We start from the raw sequence: 23,512 nt of genomic DNA, 5'->3' as shown, positions 1-23,512 counted from the left end.
TGAAGTAATGCTTTTCCTTAAAAGGATTCTTTAGGACATGGTGGTGGAAACAAGGAGAAGGAATTACTTATGTTTAAAAGAGTTCAGGAAGCAGAGGACAAATGGAGGGGTGCACAAGCCCTAATTGAACAAATTAAAATCACATTCTCAGAAAAAGAGAAAGAGCTAGAAAATAAACTGGAAGAACTAAAGAGACAACAGGAAAAAGAACTCTTCAAATTAAATCAAGACAATTACATTCTTCAAGCTAAGGTACCAGACACATTGTTCTATTTTTCCTTTTTATTTTAAGTAATTCCCTGCACTTTCTTCTAAATGCATTGCTCCTTGGTACATGGAGCTATTTGACTTGATGTATTTGCTGTATAAATTATGGACTTGGTTCTAGGGAGTGCCTCCTTACTGGAGAGCTTAGATTGAACTCCTTGTGGGGGAAATCTAAATTTAAACCAGTTCATTTTGATGGTTTTCTGCTGTTCACAGTGCTTTGTAAAACAAATTGGTTCATTGTGACCTACAAAGAAATACAGATTTCCTCAAAAACTGCTGTAGAAGGTCCAGATTCATAGACTATTAATATGTAGTATTTCTGAGTTATTTCACTCACCACAGCCACTGGCACACAATACCACCGTGCTGATTTAACTGTAGTATTACATTCCAGTGTGATCAGTATTATAAGATGGTTTTTGGCTGTAATCACTTTCTAACTCACTTCTGACTTTATCGTGTTATTACCCAAATAAAACATTTCTGCATTTTGTCAAAGTTAAGTAGCTTTGAAGAAACAAGCAAAAAACAAAGGTGGTTACATTTTGGAGAACCAACTGATCCTGTCACTGGAGAAAAACTGAAGCAAATCCAAAAAGAAATACAAGAACAAGAGACACTTCTTCAAGGATATCAACAGGTGTGGCAGTTCTTCAACACATGATGAGTTTGTTGATCCCTAATTACAAAAAAAAGGCATATTAAAACATTTCAGTGGTTAACAGTTAATTGAAATTCTGACAAATATGTGGAAGTAATAATTTGACCAGCCTGCACATTTCTCATGGGCAGAATTAAATTGGCTAAGTGCGTAGGTTCTGGATTCAAAGAATCTGGTTTTGAGTCTCAGTTCTACCACCGCTGTGTAGCTTTGGAAAATCACTTTCCCTCTCTAGTTCAGTTTATTCATCTGTGAAATGGAGGTAATGATAGCTGTAGCTCGCTTGTACAGTAATTATGAAATTAAAAATAAGACAGTTCAAGCTAACTTCTTAGTATATTCTTACGTAGCCTGGCATACAGTACCAATCAGTAAATATTGCCTGTTGTTATTTTTTGCCTGTTATTTTTAATAGCATGTTCCTTAGACACTGTCCTGTTTTTCTTTAGTTTTCTGCCTTGGTTTCCAGTATAAGACACTGGCTAGTTTTGCTAAATTTTTAAATTTTATTTTGAGAAGATCTGTATGTCCCATAGAGACAGAGATTTACAATGTGTGGTGCTGCTGGCCTAACAGCCAAGACAGGTTTATTGATTTCCAGCATAAGTCTTCATCTTTGTGTCCTGCTCCCCCAGGCCTCTTTTCATATTCCTCTTTCTCCTTTTGGCAACTATAACCCAAGTGCTGAACCCGCTAGTAAAGTACATTGTCACCCAGGGACATCCAGAGAAAGCCTTGCCACATCAATGATTACAGCATTTTCTCGAAAAGAAATAGACTAATTTTTGTAGGGCAGGCTGCCCTCGAGTTAGTCAGAACTGTTGAAACCCTTTGCCTGCCAGTCTGTTCTTGCCATACATTACACACAGTTTTAAGATTTCATATAAACATAATTATGCACACCATCCCACCACAAGGATGATACAGAATTTAGGCATCTAAATATTTCAGGAGATTCATTAACTCTGCATGTATGGAAGCCACAGACCATCTTTCAGGCACCAGTCCAGTTACCCTCACCAGGCTGCTGTTCTCATCAGATCTTCAGGAGCCTTTGGCTTTCATCAGATTGTTCAGTTAAAGAGGTTAATAAGCCAGAGCATCTAAGTGCAGACTGGTGCCTTCTCCCTGTGTACTCAGGTGGTATGAGTCTCTCTAGCTCAAGCCATGTGGTGAGCTGCATCTATGCTCTGCTCTGCCTTGTCTAATAACTTTTAGAAACACCCAGTATTTAATTTACTTCTTTTTTTTTTATTAAACTTTTATTTAATGAATATAAATTTCCAAAGTACAGCTCATGGGTTACAATGGCTTCCCCCTCCCAAAACTTCCCTCCCACCCACAACCCTCCCCTTTCCCGCTCCCTCTCCCCTTCCAATCACATCATGATTCATTTTCAATTCTCTTTCTATACAGAAGATCAGTTTAGTATAAATTAGGTAACGATTTCAACAGTTTGCCCCCATATAGCAACACAAAGTGAAAAAAAAAATACTGTTGGAGTACTAGTTATAGCATTAAATAAGAGTGTACAGCACATTAAAGGCAGAGATCCTACATAATATTTTTTTAAAAAATTAATTAATTTTCTATGCCATTTCCAATTTAACACCAGGTTTTTTTTTTTTTTCATTTCCAATTATCTTTATATACAGAAGATCGATTCAGTATATAATTAGTAAAGATCTCATCAGTTTGTACCCACGCAGAAACACAAAGTGTAAAAATACTGTTTCAGTACTAGTTATAGCATCACTGCACATTAGACAACACATTAAGGACAGATCCCACATGGAATGTAAGTACACAGTGACTCCTGTTGCTGACTTAACAATTTGACACTCCTGTTCATGGCGTCAGTAATCTCCCTAGGCTCTAGTCATGAGTTGCCATGGCTATGGAAGCCTTTAGGGTTCGCTGACTTTGATCTTATTCTGATAGGGTCACAGTCAAAGTGGAAGTTCTCTCCTCCCTTCAGAGAAAGGTACCTCCTTCTTTGATGGCCCCGTTCTTTCCACTGGGATCTCACTAACAGAGATCTTTCATTTAGGTCTTCTTCTTTTTTTTCTTTTCCATGGTATCTTGGCTTTCCATGCCTACAATACTCTCATGGGCTCTTCAGCCAGATCGGAATGCCTTAAGGGCTGATTCTGAGGCCAGAGTGTTGTTTAGGAAGTCTGCCATTCTATGAGTCTGTTGTGTATCCCACTTCCCATGCTGGATCTTTCTCTCCCTTTTTGATTCTATCAGTTAGTATTAGCAGACACTTGTCTTGTTTGTGTGATCCCTTTGGCTCTTAGACCTATCCAAGCCATCTAATGTGAACTGAAATTGATCACTTGGACTAGTGAGATGGCATTGGTACATGCCACCTTGATGGGATTGTATTGGAATCCCCTGGCACATTTCTAACTCCATCATTTGGGGCAAGACTGATTGTGCATGTCCCAAACTGTGCATCTCCTCCCTCTCTTTTGCCACTCTTAAATTTAACAGGGATCACTTTTCATTTAAAATTTATAAACACCTAAGAATAATTGTGTGTTAATTACAGAGTTCAACCACTAGTACTAGAACAACAACAACAACAACAAATACTAAAAAGGATAAAGTATTACATTGTACATCTAGAGTCAGGACAAAAGCTGATCAGGTCATTGTTTCTTATAGTATCCATTTCACTTCAACAGGTTTCCCCTTTGGTGCTCAGTTGTCACCGATCAGGGAAAACAAATGATATTTGTCTCTTTGGGATTGGCTTTTAATTTACTTCTTAACAGTCAGTTTCACTCACAAGCATGAATGCCCATTTTATTGATTACCTCACTCCTGGATACCAGGCTTCCAAAATCCCTGTCCAGTGGGGAATTTTATTCTTTTATCAGGCCAAAAACAGAAGAATATATAAAGAGCACAGTTGGGCCTTCCCACCCCTGGTCTGTGCACCTGGGAATCAGTGATGCCTTCAGCTCCCCCCGTTAACATTGCTGTGAAGTGCAGTGGGTTATACTAACAATAGGCTCTTTAGTTTTGGGAATTCTGGCAATTTTTTTTTTGGTAAACATTTTAAACATTTTGGGAAGAACTGTTTTTACATACAAAGTTTTCTAATGATATAATATAAAAAGTTTGAAAAAGATTTGTAAAGTCTTTAAAGATATTTAAGGATTTCTCTTATGATAAGCATCTGTATTATATTAGTATTATTAACTGATTAAAATGGAATTTTCTATTTTTCAAGGAAAATGAAAGATTATATAATCAAGTGAAAGATCTCCAAGAACAAAATAAGAAAAATGAAGAGCGAATGTTTAAGGAAAACCAGAGTTTACTCAGTGAGTTAGCATCCCTAAAGTAAGTCCTTTTGAAATTCTAAAATCAAACATATGGGCAGGTGCTGTGGTGTAGCAGGTAAAGTCACCACCTGCAGTGCCAGCATCCCATATGGGCGCTAGTTTGAGTCTCGGCTGCTCCACTTTCTGTCCAGCTCTCTGCTATGGCCTGAGAAAGCAGTAGAAGAAGGCTCAAGTCCATGGGCCCCTGCGCTTGCATGGGAGACCCAGAAGAAGCTCCTGGCTTCAGATCAGCGCAGCTGTGGCCATTTGGGGAGTGAACCAGCAGATGGAAACTCACTCTCTTTCTCTCTACCTCTGTCTCTCTGTAACTCTGCCTTTCAAATAAATAAATCTTAAAAAAAAAATCAAATATATTTAGACTCTAAGCATTTTATTGTGATACTAAGAATAAATTTATTGAGAAGTAGTAAAAGTTACTTATTTTTATACTTATTTTCTTTAAAGATTTATTTATTCATTTGAAAGCTAGAGTTAGAGACAGGTCTTCCATCTGGTGATTCACTCCCCAAATAGTCACAATGGCTAGAGCTGGGCTGATGTGAAGGCAGGAAACAGGAGCATCCTCCAGGTCTCCCATGAGGGTACAGGATCCCAAGCACCTGAGCCATCTTCCACTGCTTTCCCAGGCCATAGTAGAGAGCTAAATTGGAAGTTAAACAGCTGGACTAAAACCAGTGCCCATATGGGATGCCGGCACTTCATGCAGTGGCTTTACCCACTACACCACAGTGCTGGCCCCTTTACACTTACTTTGATTTGTACATTGATTTTCAGTTTAGTAATATATATACTATTCAGTGGATATTTCATAGTGCAAGATAACCAGAGCATACCTTAGTATTTGAATCTGATATTGGTTTCAGGAAATTGAATATATAATATTTCTCATAATCAGTCATTAAGCCTGAGATACCTAAACATTCCAGCATCACTTCCTGTCTTGGGTGAGGTTGCATGGAAACTAAGCCTAAGGTAGGATCCTTGTGGAAGTGACATGCTAAAGAATTACTGTCAGGGGCTGGCACTGTGGCATTTAGGTTAAGCCTCCACTTGCGGTGCTGGCATACCATATAGGCGCTGGTTCGTATCCAGCTTTTTTTTTTTTTTTTTTTTGATCGGCAGAGTTAGTGAGAGAGAGAGACAGAGAGAAAGGTCTTCCCTCCATTGCTTCACCCCCCAAATGGCCTCCACGGCTGGTGCGCTGCGCCGATCCGAAGCCAGGAGCCAGCCCATGTCCAGCCTTCTGATCCTGCTCTCTGCTATGGCCTGGGAAAGCAGAGGAAGATGGCCCAGGTCCCATGCACTCACGTAAGAGACCTGGAGGAAGCTCCTGGCTCCTGGCTTTGGATCAGCCCAGCTCTGGCCATTGTAGCCATTTGGGGAGTGCACCAACAGATGAAAGATCTCTCTGTCTCTGTCTCTCCTCCTCTCTTTCTGTAACTCTCTCAAATAAATAATTAAATCTTAAAAAAAAAAAAAAGAATTACTGTCAGGAGAAGAGGAGCAAGAGAAACAAGATGGAGAAGTGTGTGGTGGGACAGTAAGGATGGGATCTCAACTGGACACTATCTTCATTCTGCTCCCACTCAAGTTCTGGAGAACAGATGGTACCAATATTGGTCCTCACTTGAGGCAAGGTGGCAGTGTCAGTCGCTGGCTGGAATGTCCCCTGGACAGGGCAGGGGCTGCTGTTTGGCTGAAGGCATTTTTATAGACAGGAAGACACCTATGAGTTGTTGCAGGGCAGTGGGGCATCAGCACCTACTTAGGAATCACATTCCAGACTCAGGCCTACTACTTCCAGCTTAAACATATTAACTGAAAAAGCCAAACCTGCAAGCATACACAAGCTAGCAAGCTAGGGTAAGACCTTTTTTTTTTTTTTTTTTAATGTGCATCATTTTGTTGTGTGCATCATTTCATCATTTCATATAAAGTTCTAATCCCTGAGATAGGATTGCTATCAGAAAAAGTTTTTTTAAACATGAATGTTGTGAATGTTGCTTCTTTCACTTTGTTGTTGTTATCAGATAACCTAGGGCATTAAGACATAGAAAACTGAAAGTTCATACTGATGTTTTATGTTTCAAAAGACGCACTAGCAAAGGTAGCAGCTACGTGGGTTGGCAAGCAGAGGGCACCTTTGTGTAAATTTAAACATTGCTAGACACAGCAGCTAAAACGCCTCTTGAACAACTACATCTCATACCAAAATGCCTGTGTTCAAGCTTCACTTCCATTCTAGCTTCCTGCTAATGTGTACCCTGGGGGGCAGCACACGATGGCTCAAATACTGATGTCCTTCCTACCCACATGAGAGACTTCGATTTGAATTCCAGGCTTCTGGCTTTAGCCTGGCCCAGCCTCAGCTGTTGCAGGCATTTGGGGACTAAAAAGTCTCTATCTTTATCTCCGTGTCTCTGTGCTTTTCAAATTTAAAAAAAGAGAGAAAAGTCCTTTATTTTATTTTATTTTATTTTATTTTATTTTATTTTATTTTATTTGACAGGTAGAGTTACAGAGAGAGAGACAGAGAAAAAGGTCTTCCGTTGGTTCACTCCCCAAATGGCCGCTATGGTCAGCGCTGTACCGATCCGAAGCCAGGAGCCAGGTGCTTCTTCCTGGTCTCCCATGTGGGTGCAGGGGCCCAAGCACTTGGGCCATGCTCCACTGCCCTCCTGGGCCACAGCAGAGAGCTGGAATGGAAGGAGCAACTGGGACTAGAACCTGGCGCCCATATGGGATGCCGGCGCCACAGGCAGAGGATTAACCAAGTGAGCCACGGCGCCAGCCCTGAAAAAGATTTTTACAACAAAATTTTTAAATGGAAATGAACAAAAAACAATTTTTAAGTTGCCCCTTTCTTCTCATAGGCATAACCCCAGGCCATTTATGATAATTGCACAGTACTTTTTTATTTTTAAGGTTTATTTATTTATTTGAATGGCAGAAATACAGAAAGAGAAGGAGAGAGAGAGAGAGAGATCTTCCATCTACTGGTTCATTTCCCAGATGGCCACAATGGCGAGGGCTGGGCCAGGCTGAAGCCAGGAGCCAGGAACTTCTTCTGGGTCTCCCATGTGGGTGCAGGAGCCCATGTACTTGGGCCGTCTTCCACTGCTTTCCCAAGTGCATCAGTAGAGAGCTGGATTGGAACTGGAGCAGCTGGGACTGGTAGCAGCACCGATATGAGATTCTGGCACTGCATACAGACGCTTTAGCCTACACCACAGTGCTAGTGCCCACGGTTCTGATGTATGAAAATATTTACATCTGCTTGCTTTCCAGATGCTTCAATAAAGTATTTCAGAATAATTATATCTGAAATGTTGTCATCACTGAGAATACCTATTTTAAGATCCCAAATGGAAGCCCTCAATTAACTTTCATGATGAAATAAATGTATTTTTTATTTATTTATTTTAGTACATTAGGGTTTGATGATCTTTTTTGGTTTCCAAAACTCTGTGTACCATGTCCCAGGAAAATTGAATCTAAGGTCCATAGTACATAGAATGTGGATTTGTTAGTTTCTGCATATAAGGTTGGTGTTCTGTTCTCAGGAAGGAGTCTAGAATTACATAATAAGGAGTATATTATCAGCACAGGAAAAATGTAGCACTTCTTTGTCGGCCATTTTTTATCTTAGAATTAGAAAAAAAATTTTCTGTATTACAAATAAACCAATAATCTTAGGGTTTCAATTTCTTAAATGTGGCATTTTGCTTACAGTATACTTCTCTTTTAGTATGTTAGTATTTTAATCTACATTAAATAGAATTTTTAAAATGTTGAACTCATTTTGTTCATTTGTTTTCAAATTTTAAAGATCAAATATTTTGTATTGAAAGGAGTACCTCATTAAAAATACGCCTTTTTGTTTTCAAAATAGAGAACAGATGCACAAAAGTCGTTTCCTATCTCAAGTAGTTGAAGACTCAGAGCCCACCAGAAATCAGAGCTTTACAGATCTGTTAGGAGAACTACGGATGACACAGGTAAGTTGCATAAGAAAATTTTTTATTATTATTCTATGAGAGGCAGAGAGATAGAATTCCCTCTCACTGGCTCACCCTCCTGAATGCCCGTGACCGCCAAACTCAGGAGCCAGGAATGCCATCCAGGACCAGGGGAATGGCAGGAACCTGTCTACCTGAGCTCTCACCCTGGGAGGCAGTCCCAAGGAGTGCATTAGCGGGAAGGTGTAGTCAGGAGCTGGACCCAGGTATTGAACTCACACACTCCAGTGAGAACTGGGCATCTCAACTGCTAGTCCAAATATGTGTCCCTTGCATAAAGATTTTTGATCATTAGGGATACTAAAGATTATTATAAAACATGATTATGTGAAAAGTCTGTTTTTGTGTAATATATGACTAAAAACTGTTTATAAATTTCACATCATTTAAAAATTAAGAATTTGCTGAGATTACCATTTTTTAATTTAACCTTAATATAGAAGAAATGATACAATGTTCATTTTAGTTGGCATCCCATTTATAATCCAACCTTTCATTAGGCATTTATCACATGGAGCCATTACAACAGCATAACTTTATTTAAAATATTTATGCCCTTTTTCAAACAGTTTCATTATCAGGAAGTACACAGCTAAGGTAGGAAAGTAATTTACAGGTAATTTTTCACCTTACAAAGTAGTTGGCTTTTTACCCATGTCTTGAAGTACACTGTGCACTTCCAGAGAGCAGAGACTATATCTCACAAACATTTGTATCCCAGATACCTAACAGAAAGATGGAATGCAGTGCTACTCAATAACATTTATTTTTATTAAGTTGTACTATATAGAATATGGCCTAGACTCTTCTAAAGCAGTATTTATCAGTAAAGATGTTCTGGAAGTTTAAGCACAGGTATTCCTTGCATGACTTTTTTCATCTTTATCCTCAGGGGTTGTAGTACCCATACATCATTATAACAATCAAAGCCACTCTGCCACATTTCCAAACATTCTCTGTTTAAGACAGTTACTTTGTTCCACCACCTCCCATTAAGAACAGTAGCACTAAACTAAAAGGCCCTTCCAATGTATTGAGATTATATAATACAGAAAATGCAGCAGCATATGTGAATGCATTAGACAACTTTCTTTAGATACAAAATGATTGGATACTTAGGTTGACAGATAAGTGAAAAGAATTAAAGAATGATTGGAAACCCCCAACTTACCAATGGACCCCAGAAATAAGCAAATTAAACCAAAATAATTTGCCATATTAAAGTTTGGAGGAAACATGTTAAGATTTTAAACACAGCATTTGCCTCACTCAAGGCTGTTTGTTAAGTTTGACCTTTTAAAAGTTTTGTTTTGAACATGGTTTCAAACAGAAAATTTAACAGTATCTACTAAAAAATACCAGAAATCTAGGATAAAATATGATGATCATCTTGTAAATGGATAAATGAGCCCTCAAGAAAGTAAAGGAAATCTCTAGGGATCAAAAGGAAAGAGAGGTTAAAGCCTAGCGGTAGGCATCTGCCTCTCAGGCCACAGTTACTGAGCTTTAATAGTCAAGTATAGGCAGGAGACTCAGAGGATCCCATCTTTCAGTAAAATTGGGGAAAAAAAAACAAACTACCCATCATAAGAGACTCAGATGGAGTTGTGTGTTGGTCTGTGGATAGCATGGAGAAAACGTCTCTACTCGGTGTGCGCACCGTACTCATTGCAATGTGGAGGTCACCTCTTCTGTCTTGGTTTGTGTTTTCGTGTTTGAACTGACACTATTCACAATGCTCAAATTGAAAAAGCAGTGTAAACAGTGGTCCTGAGTCATTGATAACCTCTGATGTGTTTACAAGGAACAAATGCAGAACAGCTCTTACAGGAATTTGCCCTTAATGCGGTTCACACTGTATTCCTGCAGATAAAATCTGCTGATACCGTGCTCACAATGTGAAATTATAAAGCCTAGAGAAAGACTCCATCAGCAGGCATGAGATAGTTTGCAGCAGGAATAGAACCCCAATAGAATTACTGAATAGAGACTACAAAATAAATAAACTTTTAAAAGGATTAAATATACAAATCAAATTGAAAAATTAGAACAAAGACTAAGCAAGTTCAGAGAAAAATGAGCTCTAGAAATATGCTAGAATTTAAAAACTAGGTAGAAGAATTATATAGATGATCATAGTGAAGAAAATATAAACTGAATATCTAGGAACTTAGAGTAAAACACAGAAAATTTGCGAATTGGAAACATTAAGAAATGAGATGCTTTAAAATGTCTTTAATTTTGAGAGACAGAAACAGAGACACATAGGAAATCTATCTGCTGATTGACTCCCCAAATGCCACAACAGCCCACACTGGGCCAGGCCAAAGGTGGGAGCCAGAAACTTATTCCAGGTTTCCCACATGGAAGGCATGGACCCAACTACCTGAACCATCACTGTCACCTCCCAGGGTGCACTTAAGCAGGAAGTTGGCGCCAGGAGCAGAGCCAAGACCAGGCACTCCTATATGGAATGTGGGTGTCCCAAGTGGTATCTTGACTGCTAGGCTAAATCACTGTTCCCCATATTGAAATCTTTGTAATAGATAATGGCTGATAATTTCTAATAAGTGATTAAAAAATGATGAATTATCAAATTAAGAAGTACAATGAGACTTGTTGAGAATTTAAGTAAATGAAAATCTACATCTATGTCCATCTTGATGAAGCTGCCAAAGGCAGATTTCCCTAAAGGAAATTTTTTAAAAAGGAAAAGTGTTAATAAAAAATGAGATTTTTATTTTGTGTGCAGATACTGAAAAATGTAATATAAAATAAGTGTACCCTTATTTCCATTTATTTTGGTTTTTTGAATTTAAATTATTTGTAATAAAACTTGTACTAACTACCCTAGCAGCTTAAACCACCATTTGGGATACCTGAATCCCATATAAGAGTCTTAGTCTCAACACAGCAACCCCAGCCATTGTGGATATTTGGAAAACAATCCAGTTGAATGGGAAATGTATCTCTCTGCCTCTCAAATGAACAAATAATTGTTTGAACATTGGACTAGTGTGAATATGTAATAATAATCACATCAAGTATATTTGTGTAATTTATAACTTAAAAATTAGTACCAGTCTATTCTTAAAATGTCAGTTCATTCTTTATAAAGTATGTGTGGAAACATAATAAAAGCTAGGGTACTGGGCCCTTTTCTTTTAGTATCCCAGGGTCAGTAGGAGAATGGGTCTGACAACAATGCATTCATTCATTTATACAACTTCTGTTGAATATCTGCCATATGTCAGGCACTCATCTAAGTATTGAAATATAGGAAGGAAGCAAGACAGATCTCACTTATTCAGAGCATATATAATCCAGTGAGGAAGACAGACAATGTGTAAACAAATAATTGCAGATGGAAGTAAGCTCCTCAAAGAAAATAAAAACATATTACTAGAAGGCAAAGTAGAGGTAAGGCAGCATTTAATACTGCGGATAAGAAAAGCTCTCTCTGATAAAGCGATGTTTGAGTTGAAGACTAAAGAGAAGCAGTAGGGGCTAGTGCTTTGGCATAGCTGGTTAAGCCACTATCTGCAATGCTGGCATCCCGTTTGTGCACCAGTTCACATCCTAGCTGCTCAGCTTTTGATCCAGTTCCCTGAAAATGGCCTGGAAAAACAGCATAAGATGGCAAGTCCTTGGGACCCTGCACCCATATGGGAGACCCGGAAGAAGCTCCTGTCTTCAGCTTGGCCCACTGTGGCCATTTGGGGAGTGAATCAGTGGATAGAAGGTGTCTTTCTTTCTCTCCCTCTCTGTCTCTCTCTCTCTCTGTAACTCTTTCAAATAAATATTTAAAAGAGAGAAAAGTAGCGGCCAACTGTATGAAGACTGAGTCTTCCAGCCAGGAGGAAGAACAGATGCAAAAGCTCTGAATCAGATATGTATTTGTTACCTTCTCGAAGACTCAGGCTGAAGTGGGTAAGGACGAGAGTGGTGGAAGATAAGGTCAGAGAGGCAGACAGAGTCCTCTCTGAAAGGCTGCACAATAACTCATAAAATAAAGGAGGGAAAGCACCTGCTAGCCAAAAGCCATGTGGTCCACAGAACTGATGAAAGACACACTGAGTTTCTTGGAAGTGGACAGTCTTTGTCCCTGGACAGATGTTGCAAGCATGGAGTAGACACGCACTTAAGCTTGATAGAACTCAAGATGTTTAAAGTTCCTTTCTAAAGTTCTATAATTTCATGAAGTAGGCACTCATGAAGGAGAACATGAAAAGACCTAATTAAACAGAAGGTATTTGCAGAAAGATACCTGAATGTTCAAAAATTTTAAGATCAGCACTTTCTTGAAGCCATGTTCAGGTCACACAGAAGATTAAACAATGCAAGACAGTTGAATCTGTGGGACATTTAGAATGCAAGACTAAACCATGCTCTATGTATGCATTTATTTTCTTTACTAAATTTTAACTTTAAGATATTGTAATATAAATGGAATTTGTAAAAAATTATTTTGAAACTCAACTCTTCCAAGTATACTGCCAGTGAGTCCAAGATTATCTTCAGCAGTTAGGAGTTCAGTGTACATTTATCAAGTACCTGCATGTGCTCAGTAACATAAACAGATAGTAATAAATCATTCTTGGTCTCTGTAGGACTTGCTGTGTAATAAAAAGAGGCATGTACACAAGTCAATGCCATATGAAATAAGTATTAAAGGCAATACTAGAGGAATAAATGTTTGTAGGAGTGCCAAAGTTACTGAGTAGCTGAGCTTAATTTGAACTAAACTTTGATGAAGAAGTATGATTTTTATTTAGCAAAAGAATGGTACACAACATTTCAGGCTATTGAGAGTAGCATGAATACCTTTTTCTATGTCCTAAGCAATTTTTATGCATTTTTGTGTTACAGGGTTATGTTACAAGTAATTTAAAGTACAGCTTTCAAGTTAATAGATAATATAAAGGATCTTCAAAAATTTCATGGAAATGTGTATTATGAAATAAAAAAACTAGGCATAGATTTCAAGATTTTTTGCACCAAGATTTGCCTTTAAATTCAATTTTCCATGAACTTTCTGAAATCCCCTCATATGTCAGAAAGTGATAAGTACTGTGAGAAAAAAAAATGAAGCAGTGTGCCTGGGCTTAGGGTGGGGCTGAATGTTTTAGATCTGGCAGTCAGAGCAGGCCTTCTCCTAGGGCTTCCTTTGCACAGAAATCCTGGTGAGGTGAAGAAGCGAGCTACCTGGCAGCATGGGGACAGAGTCCTGCCCCCAGTGGAGACACTGTGGAAATACCTCGAGGAAGGAGTGTGCAGGCAGTGTTAGAAGATGAGCAAGGATGTCTGTCAATGAATGGAGTGGGTGGAAAGATTGGTTGTAGATGCAGTCAGTGATTGGCAAGGCTGGGTTATAGAAGTAAAAGGTCGTGGTAAGGATCTGAGCATAACCCTGAGAGGAACTCCCAGAGTTTCAGACAGAAATTAACTGACTCCTTACAACAATCTGTGAGATAAGCTGTAGCTACTGTGAGAATAAACTGTAGAGGCTAACGGTAGAAGAAGCAGACTAGTAAGGTTATTGTGGCATTCCAGCAAAGAATTAGTGAGTCATTAACAAGATTAGTAGATAGAAGAAATTAGAACAATCTATTGGAAAGTTTTTAATGCTATGCCAAGATTATTAGAACTGATTCTGATAAGATAGGGTGGGGTGGATAGTAGTAATAAAATCAGAGCTAAAATTTAGGAAAAATATTTCACAGCAGTACTTATGGTTTGGTTAAGAGAGATTACCCAGTTTATTGTGGCTGGAAATAACTTGGTTCTGTATTTCTTTGAATGTCAAGAAAGAAAAAAACAGTTTACTGGAGGACATCAAAAGATTGAAGCAAGATAAACAAGCTCTTGAAGTAGACTTGGAAAAAATGAAGAAAGAGAGGGACCAAGCCAAAGATCAGATTGCTTATGCCACCGGTAAAACACCAAGCTTCAACTGTCTACCTGTGCATAATTGTTCTAATCTTGAATTTTAAGTAACAGAAATAGAATGGCATGATCCAAATGCTGTTCCTTGAAGTGTATTGCAGTCACAGAATCATTTGTATGTTATTGAAAAAGATGTATGCATTTGATTCCTTTCAGTAGTAATAATTGCAATCAAAGAAAATCAAGAATTATATTGAATTCATAGCATTTTGTGTTCAGTTGTTTACAAGCTGTCATCTCAGCTGACTGTGAACCTCCTGAGGGCGAAGTTTCTTTTTTTTCCCCCTGAATTTGAAATGTGGGCTCCTAAGTGTTTCCATATGAACAAATAACACTGCATTGTATTTTTTAGAGAATGCAAAGATAAAATTGAATGATCCCAACCAGGAACACAAAAGAGAATAAGAAAAGAATGCAGAAAACCTTTAAAAACTTACAAATAAACGTGTGACTAAATGGGCTAAATAGCTGTTTCAAGGGAGATTGGTTTTTGAGCTGGGCTTTGATAGGAAGATTTGGAAGTGGAGGAGTGGAGGGAAGTGCTCAGCTGTGTCTCATGAGCACAGTGTCCAGTGTACTTAGAGACCGGAACTTACAACTGTAGAACACAGGGCTAGAAAGGTAAGTAAAAGGAGCCCTTGTTAACCAAGGTCATAGTCTTCCCTCCACAGTATTAGTAGGATCTCTACCAAGAAACTCATTACCTATTCATAAGAAATGGAATTTCTTTCCGCATCTGTAAAAAACAATAATAGTAACACCCATCCTGTAAATTTGTTGTGGTAAATCAAATAGTACATTGTTAGCACTCATGAGAGTTTGCCATTGTTACCTTTTGACATTCTTTGTTGTAGTTTTTGTCTCCTGAGCCCAACATCATTTATTTTTCTCAATGAAACACTCTTACTTTTATAATGGAAGTCAGTAAGAAAATAGCTAATTTATCTAAAGCTTCTGCATAGCCAGCTTTGCATTCAGTTTAAGATTTGGATCAAGAACACTATGTCTTGTTTCCCTTTACTAGTAAATTATATTTGATACTGTGTTGATACATCACTTGTTTTATGCCTCTTATTTTTTTATAATGCTTTAACTAGATAGTCATTAATTTTCATTTATAATTTTTTTTTGAAAAAGTACAATCAGGCTATTGAGCTATTTATTTTATAGGTGAAAAATTATATGAAATAAAAATTTTAGAAGAAACACATAAGCAAGAAATTAGTCGCCTGCAAAAAAGATTACAGTGGTATGCTGAAAATCAGGAACTTCTGGATAGAGATGCAGTTCGGCTTAAAGAAGCAAATGAAGAAATTGAGAAACTCAAACTCGAGGTGATAGATCATTTCATAATGCATTTCTGTAGATGAACCCTATTGTCCTCAATATCATTTCTCCATAACTTTGTGCCATTGCATCCTTACTCTAAGTTCTGTTAATGAACATTAACTGGTTTTGGTTCGCATTTAGATATATAACCTATTTTAGATTAGACTTAGACTAAATGTAGGCTCCTTATGTTCCATGAGGTCCTCACGTGGTCCGACCCTGCTCACCTCTTTAGCACCATCTAATGCCACACAACCCCGAGTCACTCTTCCAGCCACCACAGAGCTCCTGGTGACACCACCCCCCACCCCCCCACCCCCAGTATTTTACTTATTTATTTGAGAGGTAGAGTTACAGACAGAAAAGTCTTCCATCCACTGGTTCACTCCCCAAATGGCCGCAAGGGCTGAAGCTGGGCCGATCTTTAGCCAAGAACTGGGAACCAGGAGCTTCCTCCTGGTCTCCACGTGAGTGCAGGGGCCCCAACACAGGGGCCATCCTGTACTGCTCGTCCAGGCCATAGCAGAGAGCTGGGTCAGAAGTGGAGCAGCTGGGCAGACACAAACCAGCACCCATATGGGATACCAGCGCTGCAGGCAGAGGCTTAGCCCTCTGACGCAGTGCTGCCCCCCCCCACCACTTTTTTTTAAGATTGATTTATTTATTTGAAAGTCAGAGTTAAATAAAGAGGGGGAGAGAGAGAGAGAGAACTTCCATCCACTGTTCTCTTCCCCAGAGGGCCACAATGACCAGGGCCAGGCTAAAGCCAGGAGCTTTAACTGTCACCGCACAATGCTGGCCCCCTGGTGATTCTTAAACTTGCCAGGTTTATTCCACTTATTCTCACAACTTCAGGTACTTTGGCCTCAGCTCTTTTCTGTCTCACTCCTTCTCATTCAAGATGAAGCTCAGATTTCTTCTTTTCCTGACTCCCTTATCTAACATTACTGCCATTCCTACCCCTTCTGACTGTGTCTGTTCCTTCACTTTGTCTTGATTTCTTCCTCTCACTTGTCACTCTTATTTATGAGCTCATCACCTGTCTACCTTCACTAGAGCATAAGCAGTATGGGAGCAGGACCTCATTTGTCTGGGCTGCCCCCATATCTCCAGCCCCAGGCCCTGCCTGAGAAGTGCCTTCAGAGACGCATAGTCGATGCTTACAGAGGAATGAATGAATGAATGAATGAACTGACATTATATTCCCTACCACTGCCTCACCCACAGTGTTTTCTTGTATGTGTATTTTTTTTAATTGTTTGAAAGGCAGAGAGAGAGAGAATCTTCCATCTGCTAGTTCACTCTCCAAACGTACACACAGCTAGGCTGGAGGCAGGAGCCTAAAACTCATTCTAGATCTCCCACAAGGATGGCAGGGACACAAGTACTTGAGCTATCATCTGCTGCCTCCCAGGGTGAGCATTAGCAGGAAACTGGATCAGAAGTGGAGCTGGGATTCAAACCCAGGAACTCGAGTATGGATGTGGGCCTCCCAAATGGGCATCTTAACCACTATACCAAACATCTATCCTTTGTCTTGTGTTTTAAATGTGCTTCTTAAATCTTTCACTACTGACAGATTGAGAAACTGAAAGCTGAATCTGGGAATCCATCTATCCAGCAGAAGATGCGCTTAAAAGATAGAGCAGTTGATGCCAAAAAAATTCAAGATTTGGAGAGACAAGTATGTGTCAAGGGTAAAATTTCATCGAGTTTTATATATATATATATATATATATATATATATATATAGTATATTTTTGTTTTTTGTTTCAGAAATTCTCATAAGATGTCAACCTAAAAATTTTTATTTCAAAGGAACATTAATAAAAGTAATAAACTATCATTTTATATAATCTGTAGGGTTAAAATTTTTAGACTAATGTGCCTTATTTATAATATGGTTTACTTATTGGTGAAAGGTCATTTTGCATCCCAGCTCTATTTAGACATGTAGGAAGAAGGAAGCAAAATTTTGAAGCCTTGAGTAGAGTTATAATTCCTAACCAAAGATAGGAGACAGGAGTACAGGTAGGAGATCATTGCATTGGGAACATGTTGGTGATGTTTGGAAAATGTTATAAAACATTGTTGCCCTGTAAACTGAATATTCAACCTCCCAAAGAGCTAGCCGTAATCTTGAGCTCTTGCTCACTGTTTAGGCTTAGAAATACTCATTTTATGGTGAGTTTAGCTAGGAAACCTTTATTAAGATGATGGAGTTTAAGCCAGTGTTGTGGCATAGTGGGTTAAGCCACCACCTATGACACTGGCATCCCATATGGGCACCAATTTGTGTCCCACCTGCTTCATTTCCCATCCAGCTCCCTGCTGATGAGCCTGGGAAAGCAGCAGAAGATGGCCCCTAGTCCTTGAGCCCTTTTACCCACATGAGGAACGTGGAGGAAGCTCCTGGCTACTGGCTTCAGCCTGACCTAGCCCTCAATGTTTTGGCCATTTGGGAAGTAAACTAGTGAATGGAAGATCTTTTTCTCTCTCTGTCTCTGTCGCTGTAATTCTGCCTTCCAAAATAATAAATAAAAAATTTTCTAAGAAATACATTAATTAATTCAATAAAGTCATAGAGTGAGGCGTTTTAGAATAAAGAATGTTTTTCATTGAAGTAGTTGTTTGGAAGTTGGAACTGTAATTTCTATTTTTAAAACTTTGTTATGTATCATTTGTATTCATAACTAAATGGTAAATCAAAATAAGAACTCCAGCCTTGTTCATAAGGGAACTTGGTTCTATTGTTAAGTCATGATATTTCAACATGTGGCTATTATTCCATCACAAATCCAAAACTATGAGATCATCAGTAGACTGAATATTATACTAGTTTTATGAGCAGGAGGAAAATTAGACAAAAAATTTGTCACTTTTACAGGAACCGTTCTTACATTAAAAGGTATGACTTGGTAGTTTGGGTGTGGGACCAAGGAAGAAGCAAGCAAAGTCTTTTGAACAGTTAAAAATACCCTCAAATGAGTGTAATCCAGTACTGCTTGGATATTTCTCGTTGTTTGAAGATTTACATGAGCCAATGTGGAAGAGGCCATTTAGAACTGTGAGAGAGGAAAGGCCAAGGGAATTACTTCTCCTCTTCTACTGCTTCTTCAGTTCATGTATTACTAAATGTATGAGGGTAAAAAAGCAAATTGTGACTTTAAATGGTGATCCCAGTTGCCCAGAAATGTACTCTTTTATAAAAATAACCTGTGTCTTATTAACAGTTTCCTTAAACATTTATTGGTTTATACCTTAGATTATATCTTTCTAAAAAATGTCATTGAAGAAGATATTGTATAGTTGATTTGCTGCATGTATGTTTCATATCTTATTCCATTTCCAAAAGCATTTTTTCTAAGGGTTTTAAGCCTTATATATGTTACAGTCAACATGTATAATAGTACATTCAGGGGCCAACGCCGTGGTGCAGTAGATTAATCCTCCACCTGTGGCGCCGGCATCCCATATGGGCACTGGTTCTAGTCCCAGCTGCCCCTCTTCCAGTCCAGCTCTCTTCTATGGCCTGGGAAAGCAATAGAAAATGGCCCAAGTCTTTGAGTCTCTGCACCCACCACGTGGGAGACCAGGAAGAAGCTCCTGATCGGCGCAGCTCCGGCCATTGCGGCCATTTGGGGAGTGAACCAATGGAAGGAAGACCTTTCTCTCTGTCTCTTCCTCTCACTGTCTGTAACTCTAACTCTCAAAATAAATCTTTTTAAAAAATGGTACATTCAGAATCATTTTGGAACCATTTAAAAAGTATCTTTTTCTAGATAGAACATAAGAATGGGGCTACTAGATGCATTTTATAATGAAAATTTCACATTTTGTGCATTTGTTCATTGTTGTATGTAATGGAGCATTTCATAGTTTAAGTTTTAGTGCCAGTTAAGCATTTACATCAGTTACACTGGTATCATTGAACAAACAATAATATTGAAAAGCAAAATTGAAGAAGTTACAATAAAAAAATTCTTTTTTCCCAAAAAATTTGATATTTCAAGATATCAAAGTTAAATTGAGACTATCTCTTAAATGTTTAAATAAATATTTTAATTGTAAATTTTTAATAATTTATTTTCTTAGTTCAGTCTCATTTTATTGCATGTGGTATATATATATATATATATATATATATATATATGTATGCATACATTTGCAAATGCTTACAACTCATTCAGATAACTGGAATTTTAATACCAGAGAAAACAAAACTTTGAAAATTCTCTAGATATCTGAATCTATGCCAATTTATAGTACCTCAGTGAATATGTAAGCAGTTTCACTGAAGGAAATATTTACTGTTAACTTTGCAAATGATTTGACCTTTAAATACCTAATATGAATAAATTGAGTATATATGCAGGATTTTGAATACCAGAAACCCTTCTTTCCTTACAGAAGGTAGGTAGTTTTTGAAATGAAATAATACCAGCATTTATCAGTTTCTCTATATGCTAGGCACCCTACTAAGTGTTTACCTGAAACTCATTTGATCCACACCTAATTGCATCAGCCTCAAGAACCTGATACTGTTGTCATCCCCCTTTTACCCACCAGCAGAAGAGATTGAAATTGAGTTAGTTGACACAAGATCTTAATGCTAGTTGCACAATCCAAGTGAACATGCTGTCTTTAAAAAAAAAAAAAAATTATTAACAGCCAAGCCTGGGCCAGGGTGAAGCCAGGAGCCAGGACCTTCATCCCAGCCTCCCTCATGAGTGTAGGGGCCCAACCACTTGGACCATCCTCCACTGCTTTCTCAGGCACATTAGCTGGGAGCTGGATTAAAGTATAGCAGCCAGGACTTGAACTGGCACACATATGAGAATGCCAGCATTGCAGATGGTGGCTTAACCTGCTATTCCACAACACCAGCCTTGTGAACATGCTCTTAACCAATGCACTAGACTGCCTCTCAGGTGCTGTTTTGTTACACGCTCAAGCTAGAAGAAAACTGTTTAACAAAGAATGTAATGTGTTTAATGTTTGTTCTTCAAAGATATCTTAAGCATAATACCTTTTAAAAAGCATTGTATACACATGAAAACCTATATTCGTATACTATCAGTACCACATAATCCTCCTTGTTTCTCAGATGAAAGAAGTCATCATTAAAGTAAACTTCATTTGGAGGGAACTTCTAGGGGCATTGTGTAGGAGTGGAGATTGTTCTAGGCAGGGCAGGTGCTTGGGAACCTGTGTGTTTATACAAAAAGTTTGCATATTCATGTGCATATATGTAATTTTTCAATTGATAGTCTGTGGGAAAACAGAGAAGAGCTTTGTAAAGAAGTTGAGTACCAACAGAAAGTCTGAATATGTGTTTCAAATAAAGTGTTCTTAATCATTTGTTAATTGGACACTTTAGAGTTTTTTATTTAGATAATCTAGGGATATAAAATTGGAAATTAATTTGTGTTTCCGTGCATTTGATTGAGTCTAGAGATGGGCTATAAGATCTCTGAGATCTGGACATGAGTGCTGTAGCATAATCTGTTTATACATGAAACTACTTCATTGTGTATGTATTGTGACCTTACATATGTTTAAAAATATTTTAATAGGTAAAGGAAATGGAAGGAATTCTAAAGAGAAGGTACCCCAATTCTTTACCTGCTTTAATATTGGCTGCATCAGCAGCTGGTGATACAGGGGATAAAAATACAGTGGAATTCATGGAAAAAAGGATTAAAAAGCTGGAAGCTGATCTAGAGGGCAAAGATGAAGAAGCAAAGAAAAGCCTTCGTACCATGGAACAGCAGTTTCAGAAAATGAAGGTAAGTGCCAGGTAGCCATGGAACATAGAGTTGGTGACATTAAGAACGTCAGGGCTGGCGCTGCGGCTCAGTAGGCTAATCATCTGCCTGCGGCGCCAGCACACCAGGTTCTAGTCCCGGTCGGGGTGCCGGATTCTGTCCCGGTTGCTCCTCTTCCAGTCCAGCTCTCTGCTGTGGCCCAGGAGTGCAGTGGAGGATGGCCCAAGTGCTTGGGCCCTACACCTGCATGGGAGACCAGGAGAAGCACCTGGATTCAGCATGGTGTGCCGGCCACAGTGGCCATTGGAGGGGTGAACCAATGGAAAAAGGAAGACCTTTTTCTTCTCTCACTGTCCACTCAGCCTGTCAAAAAAAAAAAGAATGAATATATGTTAAATGCCTGAAGGAAGGACTGGTATAGGACTCAGTATCGAGTAACCAGTGAAATGTTTAGCAGGGGTTTGATAGTACATGAATTCTATTCCTCAGATTCAGTATGAACAGAGACTCGAGGAGCAGGAGCAGCTACTTGCCCGCAAATTGAAGGAAGCACCCCAGAATCAACGTGACAACCTCTCCAGGGTGAAAGCATTAGAGAAGGAGCTTGATGACATTAAGGAAGCCCATCAAATCACTGTTAGAAACCTGGAAGCTGAAATAGTGGTTCTGAAGCAACGCAGTGCTGAACTAGAACTCAAGAAAAATAATAAGGATGATATAGAATTCCAGGTGGAACAGGCTCATGCCAAAGCAAAACTGGTGAGACTCAATGAAGAATTAGCTGCAAAGGGGAGAGAAATACAAGACCTTTCAAAAACTGTGGAGAGGCTTCAGAAGGAGAGAAGAACGATGCTGTCTAATCAGAACTCTAAGGGCAGAGAGGAGATGTCTGCTAAAAGGATGAAGAAAGATGTTTTATACCCAAGTAAAGGAAATGCGCACTCCATCCCTGGCGCCCTGGACAGCAAACTTTACCTGCCACACACTTTTACTGATTCCCATGTCTCAGAGGTTTTGCAAGAAAACTGCAGATTGAAAACTGAGCTAGAGGGATTGATTTTAGAGCGAAATGAGCTGAAGATGAAGTCTGAAGCAGCAGTGAACGAATTTGAAAACTCTATGAAAAGGTAAAATGTTAACTTGTTTATAACAACCTAAGTATTTTGAATTATGACACGTTTTATTTCCTCTGGATAATTGGTTTCACTCTGAACCAAATTCATAATTGAGTTTTAAGAAGTTGTATCATGTTGCTGAGCATAGATCTGTTAAAGGGTAGGGTCCTCTGCCTGTTAGAGGCCCAGATTCTGTTGCACCTGAACCTCCTTGTCAACCCAAGCCACAGCCTGACCAGTCTTGGCTTTCCACATGTGCCCAAACGGTGTTAACAAGCCTTTGTGACCCACTGGGCCCTTCTTGCAAAGGAATTACCATCATTTAGGATTACTGTAGGCAGAGTGCATTCAGGAAAGACCAATTGTTAAAACTAGTTGAAAGTCTAAGAGGAAAAGTTCTCTTGAAAAATGGCTCTTCAGACCGACCCTGCAGTCGCTTCCAAGCATGCCCTGAGGAGCTGTAGGACACCTCCCTTTCTCCAGAATTTCCAGCTCTGTGCACTCTTTTCTCTGAGCCTTGTTTTCACATGATCACAGTCCTTCTAGTCTTATTTCAGTGCTAGTTTTCTGTAAGTAACCTCTCCGTTTATTTCCACTTCCCTGCATCTTAAAGTTGCCCCTTATCTCACCACTCCTTTTAATCTGATCTCTCAGTAGTGACCTTTCATGTTCCAGGGGCATGTTCTCCTTCATCATTTTCCTTGACAACATTGGCTACCTGGTCTTTCCTGAGTGGTGTCCTCCCTTAACCTCCATGACTAAAATTCCTTTTCTATTTCTTTAACTTCTCACTCTTCTTACTTCTCCCTCCCCAAAACACTGGCTTCTTATCAGACTTGGGTATTGACTTTCTGTTTATATTCTGTTATTTGCCCATTGCTAAACTCATCCATTATTATGGCCTCTGGGAATCCTGACTCCTGCACACACTTGTAAAGGTGTGGTCTCCTCCCTGAGTGCAGATATTAAATCTGTAATTACTTATTGGATTGCTTCTTTTGGAATCAACAATGCTTACTTTGTCTTTTTTACCCATAGACTCATTCTC

The 23,512-nt window shown here is 38.9% G+C and overlaps 1 protein-coding gene across 3 annotated transcripts in view; it reads left to right on the top strand.

The window, feature by feature from the left end:
* CEP162 (centrosomal protein 162) overlaps nt 1-23,512 on the top strand; it is a 94,249-nt gene that overhangs the window by 52,586 nt on the left and 18,151 nt on the right. For all 3 annotated transcript variants that reach the window (XM_062186448.1, XM_062186449.1, XM_062186447.1), the window contains 9 exons: nt 25-252; nt 770-910; nt 4,173-4,285; nt 8,180-8,285; nt 14,114-14,240; nt 15,423-15,586; nt 17,161-17,265; nt 21,158-21,370; nt 21,839-22,476. In XM_062186448.1, coding sequence (XP_062042432.1) covers nt 25-252; nt 770-910; nt 4,173-4,285; nt 8,180-8,285; nt 14,114-14,240; nt 15,423-15,586; nt 17,161-17,265; nt 21,158-21,370; nt 21,839-22,476 — 1,835 coding nt within the window. The remainder of the gene's footprint in view (nt 1-24; nt 253-769; nt 911-4,172; nt 4,286-8,179; nt 8,286-14,113; nt 14,241-15,422; nt 15,587-17,160; nt 17,266-21,157; nt 21,371-21,838; nt 22,477-23,512) is intronic.

The sequence above is a fragment of the Lepus europaeus genome, chromosome 3 (genome assembly GCF_033115175.1).
Source record: "Lepus europaeus isolate LE1 chromosome 3, mLepTim1.pri, whole genome shotgun sequence".
Lineage (NCBI taxonomy): Eukaryota > Metazoa > Chordata > Mammalia > Lagomorpha > Leporidae > Lepus > Lepus europaeus.
Note: the sequence above shows the minus strand (reverse complement) of the source record. Positions and strands in the feature narration are given on the sequence as shown.